Below are 22840 nucleotides of genomic sequence, written 5' to 3' on the forward strand. Positions count from 1 at the left end.
CCATTGTTCTTCATTGTCCCAGATTACTCTCCCCAGCTTAATCAGCAACCACTGCTTTTTCTACTCTTAGTTGCCTTTAAATTAATATGCAAAATCAAAATCTAAAGGAGTTTCCAAAGTTGTGCCTTCCTCATAAAAAAGGAAACTTTTTTTTTTCTTTTTGCAATTTACCAGAGGGAAAGGAGAATTGAAAAAAACAATTTTAAAAGATCTCAAGTGGAGCTCTCCTCAGAGGTAAGGGAGGTAGGGTTAGCATGTTAGCATGTGAACATAACACTTTGTCCTAATTTTTAGTCAAGACTAACAACTGCACGTGCAAAACCTTCACTGCCAATAGTCTTTCCATAAGATCACAGCATTTAGAGCTAGAAGGGAACTTAGAAATTATTCTGTCCAAACCTCTCATTCTACAGATGAGGAAACAGAATCCTAGAAAAGTTAAAGAATTGGCTCAAAGTAATCAGATAATGCACAGCAAAGCAGGTTTCACCCAGATTATTTAACTCCAGGACTGTCTCTACTTTGCCCCACTGCCTCAAATCTCTAGGATGGGAGAGAGATAGAGGATCCATTTGCAGTGTTTTGCCTCAGAGCTTACCCTTCCAGAAAAAAAAATTGGTCTCCCTGAACTTTCGACCCCTTTGCTCCCAGTTCTGCCCTCTGGAGCCAAGGGGAATGAGTCTAAACCTCTGCCTACTTTTCAAATACCTAAAATCAGCAATTATGTCCCATATTCCCATCACCCACCACCTCTTCCCTTCTCTAGTCTAAACACCCCCAAATTCTCCACCCAATCCTTTTGAAGTCCAAAGTCTCCAGTCCCCTCAAAAAAACTTACTTTTATATTGTTCTTTATATTTGACAACAGCATTTTCATATGTGTGTATCTGTATATATATTTATATATCTCTAAATATGTATATGCATATATCATTTGATCTTCATGAAAGCAGCATCTCAAGCCATAAGTCATGATCGAAGACAAAGATTCAAAGAATTCAACCTCACAATGGCTAAAAATGCCTCATAATTTTATTAATCCAATAAGAAAGAATTATAGTCATAAGTGGGTAGTCTTATCAGATGAATAAATATTTAAATGACAGATTAATATGTTACAGTGTCATATTAACTCCTGATTTCATTTAGCCAGTGTTATATTATTACAGTAGTTAGTAGATACTTACTAGCTGTGTGATCTGGAGAAAATCACTTAACCTCTCAGTCAGTTTCCTAATTTTTAAATAAAATGGCACTAAGAATAACATTTACCTTGTGAGTTGTTGTCACAATAAAATGAGATAACACATATAAAGTGCTTTGTAAACCTTAAAGTATCTATATGAATGTTAGCTATTATTGTTGTTGTTACATAAAATTCTATTCCAACAATTAAATTCCAGGGGGGGGATCATTTAATAAACTATCCCCAAATTGCTCAACACTCCTGTCTCCTACTCCATTTGCAAGGACAATCTGACATTTTGTTGGTAAAACATGACGCTCATGCTTACCACAGTTTTGTTCATCACTTAGGTCTCCACAGTCATTATATCCATCGCATACAAAACTATAATTAAGGCATTTTCCTGTGTGACAGTGAAAGAGATCTTCGCTACAATCTGTAAATAAGCAGAACAACCAGTAAATCATTTGATTGAAGAATATTAGGATAATTTATCAGATCAGATCATAGTTATAGATTTTTTTACACTTGAAAGGTACCTAAGAGAATAGTCAATCCAAAAGTCTCATATATATTGAATGCCCATCAGCAATAAAATACAACCTCCTTGAGGACAGGAACTATTTTACTTTTATTTCTCCTCTGCCCTTCCACCTCCCATCATCCAGAATTCAGCACAGTGCTTTGTACACAGTAAGAGATTAATGTTTGTTAAAGTGAACTGAATAAACAAAAAAAGTCAGAAGAGATTGCACAGGGAGTAGATTTGTAATGCTGAGAATAAAAGCCACTGACTCTAGGTCCTTCAGGTCTTTTCAACTCTTTATCTTAAGTTCATTTTACTACAATAAATTTCTTTTACTGTTTTAAGACTCTAACAACCCTTAATATAACCTCCAAATTTAGTATGATTAAAGATCTTAAGATCTTCATGACCATCAGCTAGTCATACCTCTAAATCAAATCTTAATCTGAAATCCAGGGACCTCCTTTAGGGAAACATGATTAGATTTTAGGACATCTGTGTACTTGCTAGGAAAAAACTAAATTTTCTCCATATTGTAACTGAAATTTAGCATTTCCTTCAATATTGTATATAGATGACAAAATGCAATAGTATCAGCAGTACTTGTGATTTTATCAAGAAGAGAAAAAGATATTTCCATATCACTTATAGTTGTGATTATAGTTGTTGCAGACTTCTCAAAATATCATTTATGTTCAGCACTATTTCAAAATTACTCTAGTTATTAGACCCTCTAATGTTTAGTCTATGTTGTCTTATTTAATTACAAAAGAATATATATTACTATATCACAAATTTGTATTTTGATATTTGATAATTGTCTCAATATAACTAGTTTCCTTTATAATCCTATATATTTTATTTTGTGCATTTAAGAAGATTAGTGTGAGAATCAGTCCAGAGTTTTCACCAGACTGCCAAAGGGAACCATGACACATAATGGTCAAGCAGTCCAGCTCTAACTAGTATCAGAGGAAAAAAAGTCATTCAAATTCTCTCCAGTAACCATTGTTCCTACGAAAGCTTTTTAAAGACTTTACTTGCAGATTATGAAAAACTAATTGCTCAATGACATTATAAATATAACACTTTCCTTTAAAATTACTATCCAGCATTGACTTGTCTCAGGTTTTTGTTGTCATTCAATCATTTCAGACATATCTGACTCTGTAGCTTTCATGGACTGAGTATAATCCTTAGGTAGATGAGACTATTTCAGGCAGAGTTGTCAACTTAGTGTACCAAAGAATATATATTTCCATTGGAAGTTTTTAATGGGAACCCCTCTTATGAATTTTCTTCTTTAGGAAGGCTATAAAACTGGGAACAATAACACAGAAGTTTACAAACCATATTTTTTTTTAAAGAAAAACTTCCTAAAAAAATTAAAGATGTCCAAATGGGCACCTCAAAAGATAGTGAGCTCCCCACCAGTGGAGGTCTTCCATCAGATACTAGATGAATGAACACTTGTTGGGGATATTTGTAGAGGGAATACTGTTCAGGAATGTGAACTCGATAGAAAGGAATGAAAGTTTTGTCCGGAAAATGGACTATATGGCCTCTGGAGAAACTTTCCAACTCTGAGATGCTTGGACAGACAATATCTTACCAAAAGATCAACTACGTTTCATTTTGACTATAAGAACAAATCAGTGTGCCTCTCGCATTTTTTTCAGAACCAGTATACAGTAGTCAACTTTGGTAAAGCAACATCAAATCACCATGTATACGATATAATAAGTTTGTATTCCAAAAAATTAAAGCAGATAGCCATGTTAAGATTGAAATCCATCATTATCCAAAAAGTTAAGAGATTCAACTTTCCTTTATCATGACTTACACACTTAAACAAGTACTTTTTTAAGCAGTCCTTGTCAGAGGTCAGATACAAAGTGATCTATGTTTGCAGAAACCATTTGTTGACTTCAGTGAGGTCTGGCCAATTGGTAAATACACAAAATTTTAACCAGAGCTACTTTGCTGCAGAGCCTGGACAACACAGTAAACAGCAAAGATCATAGTGCTGCCTTTTATTCAAGCAAATGTTTATTTGCGCTAAGAATAAAAGAAGACGTCAGCACAGTTTGCTGCTTTATAAATCAAGACTTTCCAAAAGATGCCTTCTGAAGCTATCTTGCTCTACGAGAGTATAATTTTGCATAACTTACATAAAATGATGTTGTTCCAAGTATATACCTTTTTGTGTTAACAAACATATTTGAGAGGAAATATTATCTAAAGTTCTTGCTTAAGCTCATTAATGTGTATTCACTTTCCAATTTATATGTACCCACACAATGTTCCTTTCTGTAAAGGAAAATTAGATAAAGTAATTTTTTTAAAACCCTTTAAATAAGAGAAGAAAATAAAAACTTATCAAACAGCAAAATTTACTCTATCTTCTGTGATTATTTATAAATGTAAACATGTTACTTTGAACATTTTAAAGTATGGATATTAAACATCTATCATATTTCCACACAACCCAAATTAATTACCCATTTAGAATCAAAGAAGCAGAAAGTCAGGGCCAAATTTCAGAATTTATCTAGTCCAACTGCCTCATTTTAAGGATGAGGTAAATCAGGCCTAAAGAGTTCAATTCACTTGCCCAAAGTCAAATGTTTCACCATGAGCAAAACCATGGCCTTCTGACTCCTGGTTACAGTTCTTCCCACCATTTTACAAGGATTCCAGTATTGGGCAATAATATCTCATTTTACAGCCTAACTACACCCTCCTTTATGGAGCCTTCCAAAACCAGATCATCTCTGACCAATGATAATTATGATCATAAAACTTATTATTGTTATCATTACATACCAATTGTGTGCTGCAATATGATCCCTTTATGGATCAAATATATTTGGCTTTGCTTAAACCCTATCATTGGGAACATTTGTGGCACTTACATGTTTTATGCCTTCTTAAACAATTTCAATTTTCTTGATGACTTATGCACATTATTTGGAATATGAATGGTGCGGCTGTACTCTACTACAATGATGTTTTCTAGGAATCTTGAAGCATATAAAGCTACTTGACTCTACATTGAATAGTTCTAGCTTTTGTTTGCTTTATAAAATTTTTCTTTCTCCTCCTTTGCTCTAAGCATACACTTACTATTAGTATATGGCTTCTGACCCAACTCCATGTCTAACTTTCTGAACTTTTATACCTAGCTCCTGTTCAAGTACCATCCGCACACACACACTTTTACATATCAGGAGACTTTTATTTATTGGCTTTCCCCATTACAATGTAAACTTTCTGGTATTCCCTGGATTTACCATAGTGCCTGGCATGTAAGTACTCAATAAAGGTTCTATTTACCTATCTTTATCTACCTATCTTTTTTTTCTTTTTGGAGGGGGGGAGGGCAGGGCAATTGGAGTTAAGTGACTTGCCCAAGGTCACACGGCTAGTAAGTGTGTCAAGTGTCTGAGGCCGAATTTGAACTCAGGTTCTCCTGACTCCAGGGCCAGTGCTCTATTCACTGCGCTACCTAGCTGCCCCTATCTACCTGTCTCTTTATCTATCTATCCATTTGTCCTTAGGAGACTTTTACAACTTTATTATTCCATCTATTGTAACCAAGGAAGAACTGTACATCATCAAGAGACACCAAACAAAGTTCACTGAATCTGTAACTTTATTTTATATACAATTTAAAGCTGATGGACTCTTTAAAAAAAAAGCCCTGGGACAGCTAGGTGGCTCAGTGAATAGAGCACCGGCCCTGGAGTCAGGAGGACCTGAGTTCAAATCCAGCCTCAGACACTTAACACATACTAGCTGTGTGATCTTGGGCAAGTCACTTAACCCCAATTGCTCTGCCTCCCCCCTCCAAAAAGCAAAAAAAAAATAAAAGGCCCTATGGTTCCACATCTCCCTTCTCTAATGCTAAAAACTTTTTTCTACTTTTTTTCTGGTTTGCAAATTGTGTTTCTTCTGGTTAAAATTGACAGACTTTGGACAAGTTACTAAATTTCTACTAAACCTCAGTTTCTCCGAAACCTCTGTTTCTCAGTGTTCTCATTTATAAAATTACGAGATTGGACTAGATAGTCTTTAAGATTTCTTCTACTTGTAAAATTCCATGATTCTATAAATTTAAATCCTATAATCAGATTAATAATAATAACTATTATTTATACAGTTCTTTCAGGTTTGCATAGGACCCTGGAAAATAGAATTTCCAAAAACTGGGACTTTCCAAAAAGCTAGAAAAATCACATCACCTGGTTATTTAATCCAGAGGGTTTTTTAGAACCATCATGTCCCAAAGTAAAATCCTTTTCCTCTGACCTTTTCCCCCTAACTATCTTCCTAATCCAGTCCAATCCCACCATGTTCCTATACCTTTTCTTCTCTAGTCACACTTTTCACTGTGCCTTCTGGACCCCCTGGTCAATTGTTAATAAACTAACCTTCTTCCTAGTCCATCTTCTCACAATAATTGGTAATAATAATACCTAGCATTTATGTAGCCCTTTAAGGTTTACAAAGCGCTTTCATATATTATTTCATTTGATCCTCGCAACAACACTGTGAAGTAGGTACTATTATTATTCCCATTTTATAGATGAGGAGAGTGAGGCTGAGGGCTTTTAAGTGACTTGCTCAGATTCACACAGTTAATAATTGTCCAATGTAGGATTCACACTCAGAACTTCCTGTATCTTAGTCCAACACTCTATGTACTATATCACTTGGATATCTCATGGAAGCTTGACTTTCCTTGGAAGATGCTGTATGCTTAGTCATCCTTTCCAGCCCTGGTTGCTTCTTTCCTAGTGTTCCCCAATACCCTGGCACATAGTTCTTCCTCACCACTGCTATTTTCACCTTTTTATTCTAACCAGCACTTAGCAACCTCTCCTCTGCATTCCTAATTGTTAGCTACCCCAGATTTTTGATCTTCCACCTCTGTTTCAGTTTCCCTTTTCTCCCTTCATCGCCTTGACTCTATCATTGAACAGTTCAACTATATTGAGTGTTGACTATCCTTTTGCTCTCTGTTGATACCCTGCTGATCCTTGACCCTAGATTATTACCACCATCTCCCTCTTCCATTTGTATTTCTACATTGTTGAAAGCCACTGAAGCAAGCTACTCCACTATGCTGACTAGATCCTCTGCAGATTCATCTTATCTGATCTTAGCTGGGCTTTCACTAATGAATGGAAAAAAAAAACTTACATTCTTCTTTCATTGACTTTCTGTCATACTACGAACACTACCCTCAGTAGCTAATCCAAACCTTCTCCTCACAAAACCTATACTTCCCTCACTCTCATCTCCCTGAGTAGATAACCTTGCTTCCTACTAGAGGCCATCTGCCACGACTTCCTTTTTCTTCCCTTTTCCATACCTGAAAATATTGCTACATCTTTACTCATTCTCTCCTTCCTTTACTCCGGCCTCTGAGAAACAAATAGCCCTTCTCTTTGCTACATCCTCTTGAGTCTCCTCCAGGAACATGGCCATTTTTATCATGTCCTCTTATCTCTGAAAGACAATGATGTAACAGAGTCAATGAGAGTACTAGAGTTGGAATCAGGAAGACTCATCTTCGTGACTTCAAATCTGTCCTCACACACTTATTAGTGTGACCCTGGGCAAGTCACTTAACCCTGTGGGTCTCAGTTAACTCATCTATAAATGAGATGGAGAAGGAAATGGCAAACCACTGCAGTATCTTTACCAAGAAAGCCCCAAATTTGGTCATGAAGAGTTGGACAGGACTGAAAGGACTTAACAGCAATGATTTATCTGTGAACTTACCAAACTATTGATTTCTCAACTCTTGGCAATTGGTTTTTCAACACCCCCCCCCACCCCAATCTATTGGCACTGTCTTTTCCATGGCTACCAATGATCTTTTAACTGGTAACTCTGATGACCTAAAAAGTAGTTCTACAAACTGCTTCAAATTCTAGATGAGATTTTGGTTTCAGTATCCTGAGAGGTGTTAATTATCATAAATATCATCCTAAGTTAATGAGTCCTGTTTTAAGTTGGTCTGTCAATGTGCAGTCTTTTGGGTCTATTAGAATATCTCTTGTATGTAGGAAATAAATACCTGTTCCATATCTGATTAATATTGTTTATTTAGTATCTTTGTACTCCCCTTTGGGAAAATCTAGATAAGAATCTAAGTTTTAAATAACTTGTCCCCATTGTGGTAGAGTGGGGGTCTAATCTGTCACAGATTGGGATAAAAAGAGCCTACCCCTCTCTCTCTAACTGAGTCAGGCTCTTCTATGACTGAACCAAGCCTAGACCACATGCATGGGCCCAGAGTATATGGGTCCCTTAAGGAGAGGGAATAGACATAGTGTCCCTTACCCTTTTGGGTCAGGACCTATTCACTATATTAGACAAAGATTATAAATTAAGATCTATTTAGTTTCTTTTCCATTTGTACTTTTTATGTGGTATATTACTGAAAGGTTAAGGTCAAACTAAAGAGATAATTTAATGAGGAATGAATATGAAATAGATGCCCATCAAATTTAATTTTTTTCTACTGAATTAGTCATTCAGGCCAGGCATAGTGCTTTGACTAGAAGGCCTGCGTATCTATAGTTTCTGGCTATCTGCTAAGCCAGAAGAATCATGAAAACATGTTCCCTTGTCTGTTATATAATGCTGTAGACCAGAGAGGGAGGCAGGGATAGCCATCTCCCAGAAAAATGCCTTCCCCCCAATATACACAAATAGGTCCTTACAACCAAATATACAGGCTTGAAAAATAAACAAAAAATTTTAAAGCCCTCTCTTCAAGGAAGCTTTCACTTCCTACAGAAAAAGCTAACTGTTGAGCTCCTATTTGAAATTATATCTTTAAACAAGTTTTAAAAGGTCTACAAACACCCAGTGGGTAGCTGTCAGAAAGTAAAGCAAGATCAGCCTATGCAAATGTTCGTCATGGTTGTTATTATGTTGACTCCTAGGCTCCTGAATAGGTTCACTGTGTTACCCATAGAAGGTGAAAAGATTCTGTGACCTACTGCAATGTCTCTCGTCGCTCCAGTCGTCACAATCGTTAAAGCCATTACACTGCAGCTTTCTGGGAATGCAGACTCCGCTGGTGCACAGAAAGCTCTCACCTCCTCCACACAGCACTGAAGGAACAAGGAAGGAAAATAGGGAGTTAAGACGGTTCAGATTGTTTTCTAAAGTAAATCAAGAGGTGAAAAAAGAAAACAAAACCACCCTTCCACCCCTACTTTTCAATGGACTTTTGTGTTCAGACTTCTCCGATCCCTTCATCATCATTTCCTTTGGCAAATTAAAACATCAACTATCTAATTAACTAGGTACAACATAAATAGCTCTTGTCTTAGAAAAGCAAGAGGAAATCCACAAATTAGTTTGCAGAGTAAGTACTTTCTGTGAGAGCGTGAGAATAAGGCAACTTTGGGGGATAAAAACACACCAAGGGAGAATGTTCTACCTAATAATTCAGAAATGTTTAAAAGTGCACTGAATAAACACAAAAAAAGTCTATTTCTATGATGCAAGTGGATGTGAAACAACAGTAAGAGTAAAGTTGGTCAATGGTTCTAACTGTAGCTATACCATCCACCCCTGATGTTAAACATTCATAGCTAGCCTCAGACAAAATGCCTATGTGGTGAGTTATAGGATGCATATGGTTAGGTATGGATGACCTTAGGGAGAGGAGGCAACATAGTATGATCGATAAGTTTCTAGAGAGGGAGTCATGAAGATATGGATCCAAATCTCTCCTTTGATAACTGTGTCATGTTGGACCAGTCACATCAGGTCCCTGAGACTCATCAGGAAAATGAATATAATATGATCTATAGTATCTACCCCACAGGGTTGTATAGAAGGTTCAATCTTGGTAGTCAAGTCAACAAGCATGTCTTAAGTGCCAACTGTGTACCAGGAGCCAACAGTCCTGCTCTTAAGGACCTCACAGTATAATGACAGAGATAACAGGCAAACAACTATTTGCAAATAAGATACATACAGACATATAAATATGTTATTTGTACACATATGTTTTAGTTATATATGTAAATGCATGTACATATACATATATGTATGTACATCTATGGAGTTCACAGTTTATTGAGAGAGAAAATATGCAAGCAATTGTTTAACACAAGATAGATATATACATATAGGTACACTTGTGTATATGTTGTTTTTACATGTGTTTACAACTATGGTTGCAATTATATATGCATATATATGAACTCACAATTTAATGGGGACAACATATACACAAAAATGTACAAACAATATACATATATGTGTACATATATATACATATATATTTTGGGCAGCTAGGTGGAACAGTGGATAAAGTACGGGACTTGGAATCAGGAAGACTCATCTTTCTGGGTCCAAATCTGGGCCTCAGACACTAGCTGTGTGACTGTATGATCCTGGACAAGTCACTTAACCTTGTTTGCCTCAGTTCCTTATATGTAAAATGAGCTGGAGAAGGAAATGGCAAACCAAGAAAACCCCAAACAGAGTCATGAAGAATCAGGCACAATTGAAAAAAAAATGAACGAACAACACAATATGCGCATGTATGTGTGTATTATATATATATATATATATATATATATATATACACACACACACACACAAACACATTTATGTGTGTATGTATGGATATATGATATACAGATTCTATGTATGAAATATTTCGTTATATTCTCTATATACAGATTCCAGATTCCATGTATTTAATATATATAGTATGTTATATATGATATATGCATTATACATAAAATATATAGAAATAGATAATCTCAGAGAAAAATACTAAAATTAAGGAGGAAATGGAAAGGCTTCATGAAGGAGGTTAAAGTCTAGCTGAAACCTAAAGGAAGCCAGAAAAGCTAAGAGGTAGAGATGAATTGGGATAAAGTTCCAGGCAAGAAGGCCAGACAAGGGAAACCATTTCTGTATCTCACACACACACACACACACACACACACACACACACACAACACACTGCTTTACAGACCTTAAAGTGTTATGTAATTGTCAGAAATTATCATTAATATCTAGTCTCTCATTTTACACTTGGGAATTGGAGCTCCAGAAAGGAGTCACACAGCTAGCTGGTTAGCTAAAAGTAGAATCCAGGTGACCTAACAATCTTTCCTTTATTCTAGAGAGTCTCCTTGGAGCCTACTTCAGTAATGAGGAACGTAAAATGTAATTGAAAAATCATATTTGCTTTCAGGTTGACTCCCTGACATTAACTTTTGCTATTGATGACAGACATTCACTTTAAACTTCAAAAATCTCAACTTCCATTTTGATCATTACAGTTTATTTTCAGGATTTAAAGTGAGAGAAGATTATAGTAAAAGGAAGTCCTTCTGTTTAAAAATCAGGCAACAGAGCAATGCATAAGTCAACAATAAAAATCGCCAAGCAATTAAGCAGATAAAGTTTAAAAATGGGCCTCCATATGACCCCAGGGATAAAGCAAGATTGTCTTTTCTATTCCTAAGCAAAAGCCAATAAGGCAAGTGGCATGAAAGGAGTCCTCAATTCAGTTTAGAAGGAAAGTAGGAAAGAACAAAGTTGGCCCCAGGTGTAGCCCACCCAGGGAGTATGAATTTCATGGGGAGACTGTTGTTGGACCTAGTTTGCAAAAACCTATTTTAATTACTTTTACAAACTAACAGCAAAGTTCAGTTATTTCTCCTGCTAAAAGACTACACTACTATCAGCACCCTCTAAATTTCAGTGCCCTGGGACCAATCTCCTATCACTCTGCCCTAATTATAGCTGTGTTTTTATCAATCCCAAACCCAGCACTCCATGCTGTGGGATATACGTGGTAGTTTATTTTCTAAGTGTTTTTTTTCTAGGTATTGCTCCCTAAACATCAAGCACACTGTGAGTATCTACTTGTTGAATGAGTAAAATGTAAATATAGATCATTCTACCTATGATATTGTAAAAGGAGAGAATATAAATTTATGTAATATCTATGATGTTCCAGAATCACAGAATGTTAGAGCTGAAAGGAACCTTAAGAGTGAAAAGTCTATTGCTAATACAGATATATTAATAATGCACTGCTGGCATAACTATGAGGGGTTTTTGTTCATATTTATTCATAATTTTTATTTTGAGTTCCAAATTCTTTCCTGCTTCCTCTCCCTCCCCCACCCATTGAGAAGGTAAGAAAGATGATACCCATTATACTTATGAAATCATATAAACATCAGTCCTGTTGAGAGGGGGAGGGGGAAGGAGAGAAAGAGGGAAAGGGGGAGAAGGATAGAGAGCTCAAGACCAGAGACAGGGACAAGGGAGACAAGGTGAAGACAAAATGAAGAAGAAAAGGAAGGAAAGAAGGAAGGAAGAAGAGAAATATGTTTCAGCCTGTACTCAGAGCCCATCAGTTCTCTATATGGAGGTTGACAGCACTTTTCATCATAAGTCCTTTGTTTAAAATGTCATGGATCATTATATCAATCAGAGTTGCTTAGTCTTTCGCAATTCATTATTGTTACAAGGTTGCTGTTACTGTGCACAATGTTCTCCTGGTTCTGCTCATTTCATTTACATCAGTTCATACAAGTCTGCCCAAGTTTTTCTGAAAACACATTCTTTATCATTTCTTACAGCACAATAGTATTCCATCATTATCATGTACCATAACCTGTTCAATCATTCCCCAATATAAGGTCATCTCCTCAGTTTCCAATTCTTTGCCACCATAAAAAGTACTATGAATTGTTAACAGCCATCCTGCAAAGAAATTTGGAATAATGATCCAAAAAGTAGCTAAATTATGTATTTATATATGTACACAGATATATAAGTGTGCATTGTGCACGTGTGTGTATGTTTTCTTTACCCCAGAAAAAGTCATGACCACTGAAAGTCATGAACCCAGAGAGGAAATTATTTTTAAAAAGCTTCATATACACCAAAATATTCATAGACAGATTTTGTGTAGCAGCAATGAGCTGTAAACAAAATAGATACCATTAATTGGGGAATACCTAAACAAGTTGTGGTATATGAATGTAATGAGATATTACTGTGCTGTAAAAAATGATGCATATGATCAAAGAAGCATGGGAAGATATATATGAACTGATGAAAAGGAAAGCCAGCACCACCAAGGAAACAATATACCCAACCAAACAAATGAAGCTGAATGCTAGCTATTAGACTATATTTGTCAGGTTGGGTTCCAAAGTACATTTATGTATGTATGTATGTATGTATGCATGATTTTGGAGGGGAGAAGGCAGGGCAATCAGCATTATGTGACTTGCCCAAGGTCGCACAGCTAGTAAGTGTTAAGTGTCTGAGGACGGATTTGAACTCAGGTTCTCCTGACTCCAGGGCTGGCGCTCTATGCACTGTGCCACCTAGTCGCCCCTCCAAAGTACATTTATGAAAAGGCATCCAGCCCCTCCCCCTTTCTTTTTTCAGCAGGCCAAGGTTGAGATATAAAGGGAACATTATAAATGATGTCAGTGTTGGCTGATGTCATGGTTAGTTTTGCTTAACTTTTTCTCCATTTTCACTTTTTGTGATCAGGGATGGCTCTCTGTGAAGGGTCTGAGAGAAAACAATATATCTGGAAATGCATTCTAAAAATGTATAAATCCATTTCCATAAAAGTCTCAACACAATTGACTAAATCACGTCTCAGTAGAACTCTCTAGGCAAGTTTATAGGATCACAGATTTGAAGCTAGAAAAGATCACAGAAATCTTCTAGACTAACCCTCTCATACTTTACTCAGTAGATGATGCTTTCTTGCTTTAAATGTTTGCTTGTTCAAGGTCACACTGGTAGCTGATGGTGAGCTGACATTTGAACTCAGTCCAATGGCTCCAAGTGAAGCATATCAACTTCAGCCCTCTTCCCACACCATCACGCCACCTCATTTATATCAGTTCATATCAATCTGCCCAAGTTTTTCTCAATCCTTCCAGCATAATACAGAATCAATTATAATACAGAATACAGAATCAATATACAAATACAGAATCAATTCTTACAGCATAATAACATTCCACCATAGTCATATACCAGAACTTGCTCAGTTATGTTCAGTTTAGACTTAAACATCAGGTTTCTTAGGACACTATCCTATGTATCTTTTCATTATTTTTTTTAAAAAAGATAATTTTCATTCTTGCCACACTTGAAACAAAATTTTGAACAAAAAGCCATTGGTAAAGAATGGTAACCTTGAGATATTCGTATAAACAAGTTTTAATAAATATCAGAAGCAAATGTTCCAGTTGCACTTGTGTCAATTTAAACCCTGGTCTATTATTATATGGTATGAAAATGTACCCCTATATAATAAGAATCTGGGATAATAAATCTAAGTCTGAAGATGCATGGAATAAACTTAAATCAAACCAGCCAGAAAAAAGTGAGGGCTTTCCCTTTATTGTTGCCTTATTCCTTGTGCCCAATGTTTTTCAGTAGGCTGATGGGATTGCTCACTTAAACTTAAAACTCACTGTGTGTCATAGTGGCATCTTTAGTCAAATTTTGTAAACAAGACTGGTCTTATGGGCTGTCAGTCAGCAAGATGGTATGAACCATATAGTGAAAGGTCTGCCTACAGTGCCCTAACATGTTCAATCCTGTGCCTATCATCGGGCCTTGTTATAATTTCAAAGAAATAATACAAATAATATCATATGTCTGAAGTTTACCATTTTATCTAGTCAAGTAACTAGCACTACCCAGAGAAACACATTCATGTTCTGATTCAAGAAAGGAGTTCCAAGCATGTTCCAAGCAAAGGACCATTCCAATTCCAAGGTCCAGGAAGCTGAGCTCAGACACTAGAAGAAAGGAAAAGTACCAAAGAAAAGTTTTACCTATATCTGAATTTAACTGATCCTACTTATAGACTTATCAGCCTCAAGTCTACTATAAAGTCTTTTATGGTCTATTTACTTTCTTTTTAAAAAATCTCCTGAGTAAAATATGAGAGGGTTAGTCTAGATGATTTTTGTGATCTTTTCCAGCCTCAAATCTGTGATCCTATAAATTTTAATTGCCTAGATAGTTCCACTGAAATGTGATTTAGTCAGTTATATATTGTGACCTTTATGGAAATTGATTTAAAATTTTTATAATACATTTCCAAATATATTGTTCTCTCTTAGACCCTTCACAACGAGCCATCCCTTATCACAAAGAGTCAAAACGGGGGGAAAAAAGTTTAGCAAAACTAACCATGACATCAGCCAACCCTGATATCATTTATAATATTCCTTCTACATCTCAAACTTGGCCCACTGCAAAAAAAAAGGTGGGGGAGGGAGAGGCCATTTCATAAATGTACTTTGGAACCCAACCTGACAAATGTAATTTCATAGCATTCAGCTTCATTTGTTTTGTTGGGTATATTGTTTCCTTGGTGGTGTTGGCTTCCCTTTTCATCAGCTTCCCATGCTTTTTTCCATTCATCACATTCATCATTTCTTACAGCACAGTAATATCTCATTACATTTTTCTTTTTAAAAAATTGATGTCCTTTTTTAAACAGTGATTTTATTTCCCATTAATTGCCTCAAAAACAAACATGTTGCAATGTGTAATTTTCATCACATTCCTCTGAAGTCAATTGGTCATAACATTATTCTGAGTCCTAATACTGTATTTTGTGTGTGTGCCTACTAACCTTCTTCACATTTAGTCTCCAGCAAGTTACCTAACTAGTACTTCATATACATTGGGTGCTCAATAATTTTTTTGACTATTCAAACAAACAAATTCACTTAATGTATCACACAAACATAAATGTAAGGTTTTTTCTATTGTGGCCTCTTACTTATCAGCACCCAGTAAGGTCGATCTAAATTTAACAAACAGTCAGATAGATATCTTCGCTATGATACCACTGTTCATTTTGTACTTTCCCAACAGCTCTCTCTGGACATGTTTTCACTGAATGAAAATCAGTTTTAGTGAAACAATTATCAGAGCAAAATTATTCCAAAATGAAATGCTCTGAAGCTTAACTAGGTCACAAGTTTTATTTATTCCTTTATACCATAGATAAACTCCGTCTAATTGAAACTATGCCAAATTTTGTTAAATTGAAACTAGCTTCCTAAAAGTGCTTCCTTAAAGGGGCTATGCACTACTTATTAAAAAATGTGACCAATCGAGGTCAAGCTTCTAAAAGGAAATAGTTGGCTAGTTTTAACATTAATCAAGAAATTACCTGAAATTGATAAATGAGAAAACAGCAAACAGTCTTTAGAAACATACAAAGCACTTCCAGGAAATAAGTATCAACATCCAGAATTTAAAGAATGACTACTGAACAGAAGAGATTTTGTTTTTTTTTAAGTCTTGTATAACAGACATTAAATCTAATTAGGCAGAATACAAAGCAGACCTGTATGTCTCCAATGTCAGAAATAGGTTACCAAAGTTTTAAATAACCTAATTTTTAAAAATGTGGCCCAATATAACTTAATTTAACAAATGTTAGCAAAACTTCAAAACAAAGACCACAAAACTAAAAAGATATGGGAACATAGTACCTCATGGTTTAATGTCTTACTAACCCCAAGGACTCCCATCTGGGAAAGTAAATTCATTAAAAATTGAGCAGGACATATGGACTGATATTTATAGTTTCCTACTAAGTCATGCAATAAAATAAGTCCAAACCCTAAATAAAAAGGTGAATTAGAAGACTTCATCCCTGTTAGGCTAACTCTAAGAGGGAAGAATAGGCATCTGGCTATCTCAGGCAATCCCCCAAAGTACATGATCCTAAGACCTTCATAGTGCTTTCAAGATGTTCTTAAGGACACAGAACAGCAAAATATGTTTAAGACAATTAGCAAGTATCATTAACTAAATACATGGTTTAAGATTTTTTTCCAAATTGTCCTCATGTGTTTTCAAATGACATTTTACAGCCACTAGGATTCATAAAAAGCTAACAGTAGAAGATTAAATAGGATATTTTGACAGATTTCAAAGAGTGTGCTTGATGTAGAATACCTTAATTCATTTAAATCTAATGGAAATAAAGGATGTTTTATACATATTAAGGTTAGGAAAGGAAATTAAAGGCCCTAAACATGGAGCTGAATCTGGAAAAGTCATAGGTGTGGGGAGTGGGGTGGGTTCATGCTTTCATAAAAACTATGAACCAGTCCTAACATACACAACAAAGATTAAGAACACACACACACACACACACACATACAATGTAGTCTACACAATTTTTTTGGTGCATGGATCTAAATTGAACCAAGCTGAAGTCACAAAAATGTATTTGTGAAGGCAAACCAATCCAATTATCTACTCACCCCACCATTTTGAATTCCTTTTGACTTTTTTGTTTTTTGAGTTGTTTCAGTCATGTCTGACTCTTCATAATCCCATTCAGGGTTTTCTTGGCAATGATATTGCCAAAGCTTATTTTATAGATGAGAAAACTGAGTCAAGCAGGGGTAAGTGACTTGCCCAGGACCACACAGCTAGTGTCTGAGGCTGGATTTGAACTCAGATCTTCCTGACTGCAGGCCCAGAGTGCCTACATTTAGCTGCTCTCTCTGAGATTACCTTCCATTTGTACTGTATACATCTTATATGTACCCCATCTTCTATGTACCTTGTCATTTGCCAGCTGTCTCCCCCATTAAAATGTGCGTTCCCAGTGGGCAGAAGTTGTCTCTGATTTTGCCTTTCTTTGTACCCTCAACACTAAGCACTATACCTGGCTCATAGTAAATCCTTAACATACTTGCTCCTGGCTTGAGTAGACTATAACCTCCTTCGGGATCAGGGGCTTTTTTGTTCTTTGTTGTACTTCCAGTACCTAGCACAGTAAAGGCCCTGAGTAAATCTCAGCTAAATGAATGAGTATGTACACATATGGTTCAACTGCCCATGCTTTTGTCACATGATACGATTTGGGCACCAAAAATGCAAAGCTTCTTCTATCTGTTGATTGATTGACTCCAATTATTTTGCTAAGTACTAAGGATATAAAAAAAAAACCCTAATATTTCCCATCGAGTCCAAAATTCAGCATTAGCTGTTTCCAGGCCCTGGGACTGCTGTGGAAGGCGACAGAAACAGCAGCATTGGAAGTGGTCCAGCTGCACTGACTTTACAGCAGCGTGTGGCTTGCCTCACGTGGCCAGGCACACACACATGCCTGAAGAAAGCTGAGGGCAGCAAACTGAGAAACGTTTTGTCATTTTCGGGCACCTGTTGTTTACCTCCTCTGTATGAACCCTGCTGCTGGACCAGACCAGACAGTGGAGCAATTCTGTTTCTGCTCTGGGCATCCCACTTTCTTTCTCTGGCCTCTAGCTAGGTAAACATCCCATTTATAAACTCCAGCTTATCACACCCCATTCTGCCAGGGAACTTCTTGACTGAGACATTCTCCTGTCTGGGCAGGGCCAAAAGATCCAGTGCAAAATAAGGGCTTCTAGTGGTGAGGGAACTCTGGGCTGGTGAGCTGGATCTGAACCAGAGGCCACAAGGACTTCTGGCCAAAATAGCATCCGCACTCTCTGCTTTGCATTCTTATTGTTCAACATGGCCCAAGAAGTTCACATTCTACCAGGTAGGGAGGTAAGAAACATAACACAGACACAGATAAAAATAATATGAGATAATTTGAGGAAAGCAAGAGAAGAGAGTTGGGGGAGATCGGAGAGGGGTGAAGGTTTCACAAAGGAGATTGCACCTAAGTTAAGCCTAGAAGGAAGATAATCATTCTGAAAGGTAGAGTTCATTCTGGAGGAAACATGTCCACATTAACATTCAACTTGAAACCACTGTAGAAAAAACTTTGTCATCTAAAGTGTACCTACAAAGAATATTTACTCAACAGCGAAAAGTTAATTGCCTGCTTTTATTTATGGTTTTAAACTATTGTTCCCACTTACTTTTTAATATATTAAATTGATCAAATATTTTAGACCTGACAACCAATTGTGTCATTTGCTAGCTGCTAATTTAAGGGGGGGGCCTTTAACACAAATTTTCTTTTTGTGATCACATGTAACTATCAATCTTGGACATCATAATCTTGGAAGAATCAATATTTCAAGCAGTTCAAAAGGCAAGAGGGAGACTGTGTTATATTACCAGTGATGAGGTGTTGCTGAAGAGTGGGGCACCCTCCAGCACACACCACTAACAAAATCCTGACTCCACCGAAGTTATCAAAGTAAAGTAAGATCAGATGTTGAGAATTATAGAAACTCCAGAGCTTCAGTGTCAGGTTAGAGGCTGAAGACACACTTTTTGCAATAGACTTTCCAGTTATTCTCTAAAAGAAGATCTTTGGTGGGGAGAGAAGAAGAGGAGGCCAGGGAGAGTGAGAAGGGAGCACAAAGCAGCTTCTGTTATTACTGGGTTGGACTGCTTAAAATATTTAGAAAAAGGCTCCCTAAAGCAGCCAGTCACTGAGTTAAGTCAAATCAACAAGCATGTATTAAGTGTTTACTGTGTGCCAAGCACTGGATTAATTGCTAGCAAGTAGAAAAGTAAATCCCACCCTCAAATGAAAGCAAATACGTGTGATGTGTTTAGTACAATGTCGAGTACACAATAAGCACTGGATAAATGCTTATGCCTTTCCCCTTTCCATCCAAACAAGGAGTTTACATCCTAACAGGGGAAGACTGTACATAAAAGGAAACTGAAAGCAGAAGGGGCGGTACCTGAGAGCCTGGCTTGGTAGAAAACTCCAGATAGAATAGAGAAGTTCAAGAGAGGCAAAAAAGGAGGAAGCATGGCTGGTTTGGCTCTTTCTCAAAATGGAGGTTCTTAGAGTAGGGGGTAAGAGAGATTTTCCATAGTGAAAAGGATGCGTGTGTGTGTGTGTGTGAAAAAGAAATGGGGATCAGCAACAGAAGGATCAAAGAAAAGAAGGGATCAATACTTTTGGAAGTAGAATTATTATAATGGATGATGATGAGAAAGGAGAAATACTTATTTTGCTTCAATATTATTTTACGAGAACACTCTTTGCACTGGTAATGGGAGACCAAAATGGTTTATAGGAAGTAGAAACCCACGATAAATGAAGGAAACAGACATCATTGAGAAGCCTTCAGTGAATTCGATAACCAGATTCAAATGAACTATCTTCTGACAGACTTTTTAAAGGACTAGAAAATATAATTGCTAGGCCACTGCTGCTGTTGTTTGAAAAATCTTGGAGAATAAGAGAGATGCTGCAGAAATGGGAAAGGTAAAACGTCCCAGTTTGAAAAAAATAAAATTAAAATAAAGGAAAGAGAATTTCCTTGGCAAGCTATATAGAACAGTGAGTTTAACTTCTGTTCTGGGCAAAATTCTAGAACACATGGGATAATCTGTGAGCACTTAGCCAGGGAAATAGTGATCATTATAGGCCAGCATGGTTTCATCAGGAACACGTCATGTCAGACTAATCTAATTTCCTTTTTTTGACAGTTACTAGATTGGTAGATCAGGGGAGTAGAACAGACATAATATACTTTGATTTCAACAAAATATTTAATGACATCTCTCTCATGCTATGTTTGCGAATAAGACAGAGGGATATTAGCTAGTAAAATAGATTGAAATTGGGATGACTGGAACCAATGAGAAGTCATTAAAGTATTGCTCAATGAATTAATCAATAAGCATTTATTAAGCACCCACGGTGTTCCAAGCACTGGGCTAGGTACCGTGGGATACAAAGACAAAAATACAAGTCCCTACTCTGAAGAAGCTTTGGTTTAACTGCGTGAGAATTACACATACATAGATAAATAAATAGGAAATCTTTGCAAAGTAAATTCGGGGAGCAGGAACAGCTAGAAGGAGGGATCAGAAAAGGCCTCATGTCAGTGGTGGCACTAGAAATGAGCTTTAAAGGATTCTAAGAAGTGAAGGTAAGGAGGGAATGAATTCCAGGCATGGGGAAAAACCTGGGAAAAGTCACCAAGACAGGATATAGAATGTCACGCACAATTTACATCAAGTCCTATGGTTTGGCTGGAACAACTTCTGGGAGAATATATAAATGAGTGAAAAAAACATTTATTAAGCACTTACTTATGTGCCAAGCACCATGTTAAATGCTAGGAATACAAACAGAAAAACCATACAGTCATCCCTGCTCCCAAGGAGCTCCTGCTCTAACCAGAGGAGACAGTACATAGAAGAAAGTTCAGTTGTAGGGCAAATAAAAGTCCCAGAAGTCCTAAGGGTATGGTGGTGGGACAGAGGCCCAGAGATCCTTTGATTACATAAGTGAACCACAAGGTAAAGAGGCTTGTGTTTGTCATTTGTTCTCAAAGAGGACCATGACACTGAGAAATGATGACGTGACTTGCAGTTGACTTTCTCCTCCAGAGTCATCTGGGTCCAGTGGCCAGATATTCATCAGGATGACTGGAGATGGCCAGATAAAGAGGCAGGGCACATCCTATAGACTGGATGAGCTGAGGAGATGGTAGCAGGGCAGATAGTGAGGTTTTATCCTCCATCTCACTGAATGGAAAGGAGTAGTGGATTCCCATCTCACATAAGCCATGTGAGCCATCAAGTCATCCAAGTGAAGAGGGAAGGGTAGGGGAAAATGCACCCCCATTGGCAATGAAGGGTCATCCTAGATGAATTCTGAGATGGCCTAAATTGAGGGAGGAGAAGGCAAAAAAAAGTAGAACGCCCTCGTGCTGGTAGACCTTCCTGCCACAAGGCTGTCCAGATGAGATCATGGAATATTAAACCCATCAGGTGGACTGGAGTCAAATTATGAAAAGATTCATATGTGAAACAGAGGAATTTAAATTTTATTCTAGAAGCAAAGGGGAGCCAGTATAGTTTGAGGATGAAAATGACAGTCAGATCAGTGCTTTAGGAACATCAACTGAACACTTTGGGGAAGACGAAGTGGAATGAGGCAAGACTAGAAGCAGGGAGAAACCAACCGGGCATCTCTTTTGGTAATCCAAGTGAGAAATGATGAAGACCTGAATTAGGATAGGAGCTGCAGGGGGTGAAAGAAGGGGACATGTGTGAAAGCTGTTGTTGAGGAATTACTGACAAGACTCAGGAACTAGGAGGTCAGATACGGGGTATAAGAGAAAGAGGAGTCAAACGACTCCTGAATGAACCTAGCATGGTGGTGACCTCAAGAAAGTAAGGAAATTGGAAAAAGAAAGAAGTTTAGAGGGGAAAAATGAAGAGGACCTTGGCTTGAATACTAGCCTTGCCACCTGCTCTCTGTGAAGCTTTGGTCACATCTGTGAGCTACTCAAGGCCTCATTTTTCTCATCTGTAAAATGGGATGAGGGGATTTGACCAGATGGCCTTTGAGGTCCCTTCCAACTCTCAATCCTTTGACATTCAACAGAGCCAAGATACAAAAAGGCCAGCATCTAGGTGGTTCAGTGGATAGAACTCAGGCCCTGGAGTCAGGAGGACCTGAGTTCAAATCCAGTCTCAGATACTTTCTATCCATGTGACCCTGGGCAAGTCACTTACACTCTGCCTTGCCTCAGTTTCCTCATCTATAAAATGATCTGTAGAAGGAAATGGCAAACCACTCCAGTATCTTTGCCAAGAAAAGCCCAAATGGGATCATGAAGTCAGACACTACTGAAATGACTCGACAATAAAACAAAAAAATCCTGACAGAGTAGAAGGCTGGACCAAATCCAAAACCGTGAAATTTTACAGAGATAAATGTAAAGTCCTACATTTCATCACTTGGGAGTATTGGTAGAAGGGATTCTTGAACACATATAGGTGGTACTAGATGGCTTTCGATGTCCTTTCCATCTCTTTGATTCTATGGTTCTGTTATTCAATTTCTAACAATACCTTCATCTACTGGTACCCCCAGCTTATTTTTTTTCACCTACAGAAAGAGGGCCTCCAACTCAATATAATTTACCAAGGACAAAAAAAGAAATATTCTCTTTTGGATCAGTGTCCTGGTTGTGGTTTCATGGATAGTGCGATGGCTCACTAAGACATATAAGTTCAAATGAATTATTCCATTAATAAAAATTTATCCACTAAACTCTTGGTTAAAAGAAGTCCACAGGAAGTCAAAAGTAAATAAGTCACTTTTCAAGGCAGTCCTCTGAGGT

At 37.2% G+C, this 22840-nt stretch overlaps 1 protein-coding gene across 1 annotated transcript in view; it reads right to left on the bottom strand.

Annotated features, from left to right (window-relative positions):
- CORIN (corin, serine peptidase) overlaps nucleotides 1-22840 on the bottom strand; it is a 234978-nt gene that overhangs the window by 68724 nt on the left and 143414 nt on the right. Inside the window, exons 6-7 of the mRNA XM_069105180.1 lie at nucleotides 8732-8845; nucleotides 1515-1622 (exon numbers count right to left, since the gene is read on the bottom strand). Coding sequence (XP_068961281.1) covers nucleotides 1515-1622; nucleotides 8732-8845 — 222 coding nt within the window. The remainder of the gene's footprint in view (nucleotides 1-1514; nucleotides 1623-8731; nucleotides 8846-22840) is intronic.

The sequence above is a fragment of the Petaurus breviceps genome, unplaced genomic scaffold (genome assembly GCF_028583685.1).
Source record: "Petaurus breviceps papuanus isolate PSGF00001 unplaced genomic scaffold, PetGlider_PUasm1.0 76, whole genome shotgun sequence".
Classification (NCBI taxonomy): Eukaryota; Metazoa; Chordata; class Mammalia; order Diprotodontia; family Petauridae; genus Petaurus; species Petaurus breviceps.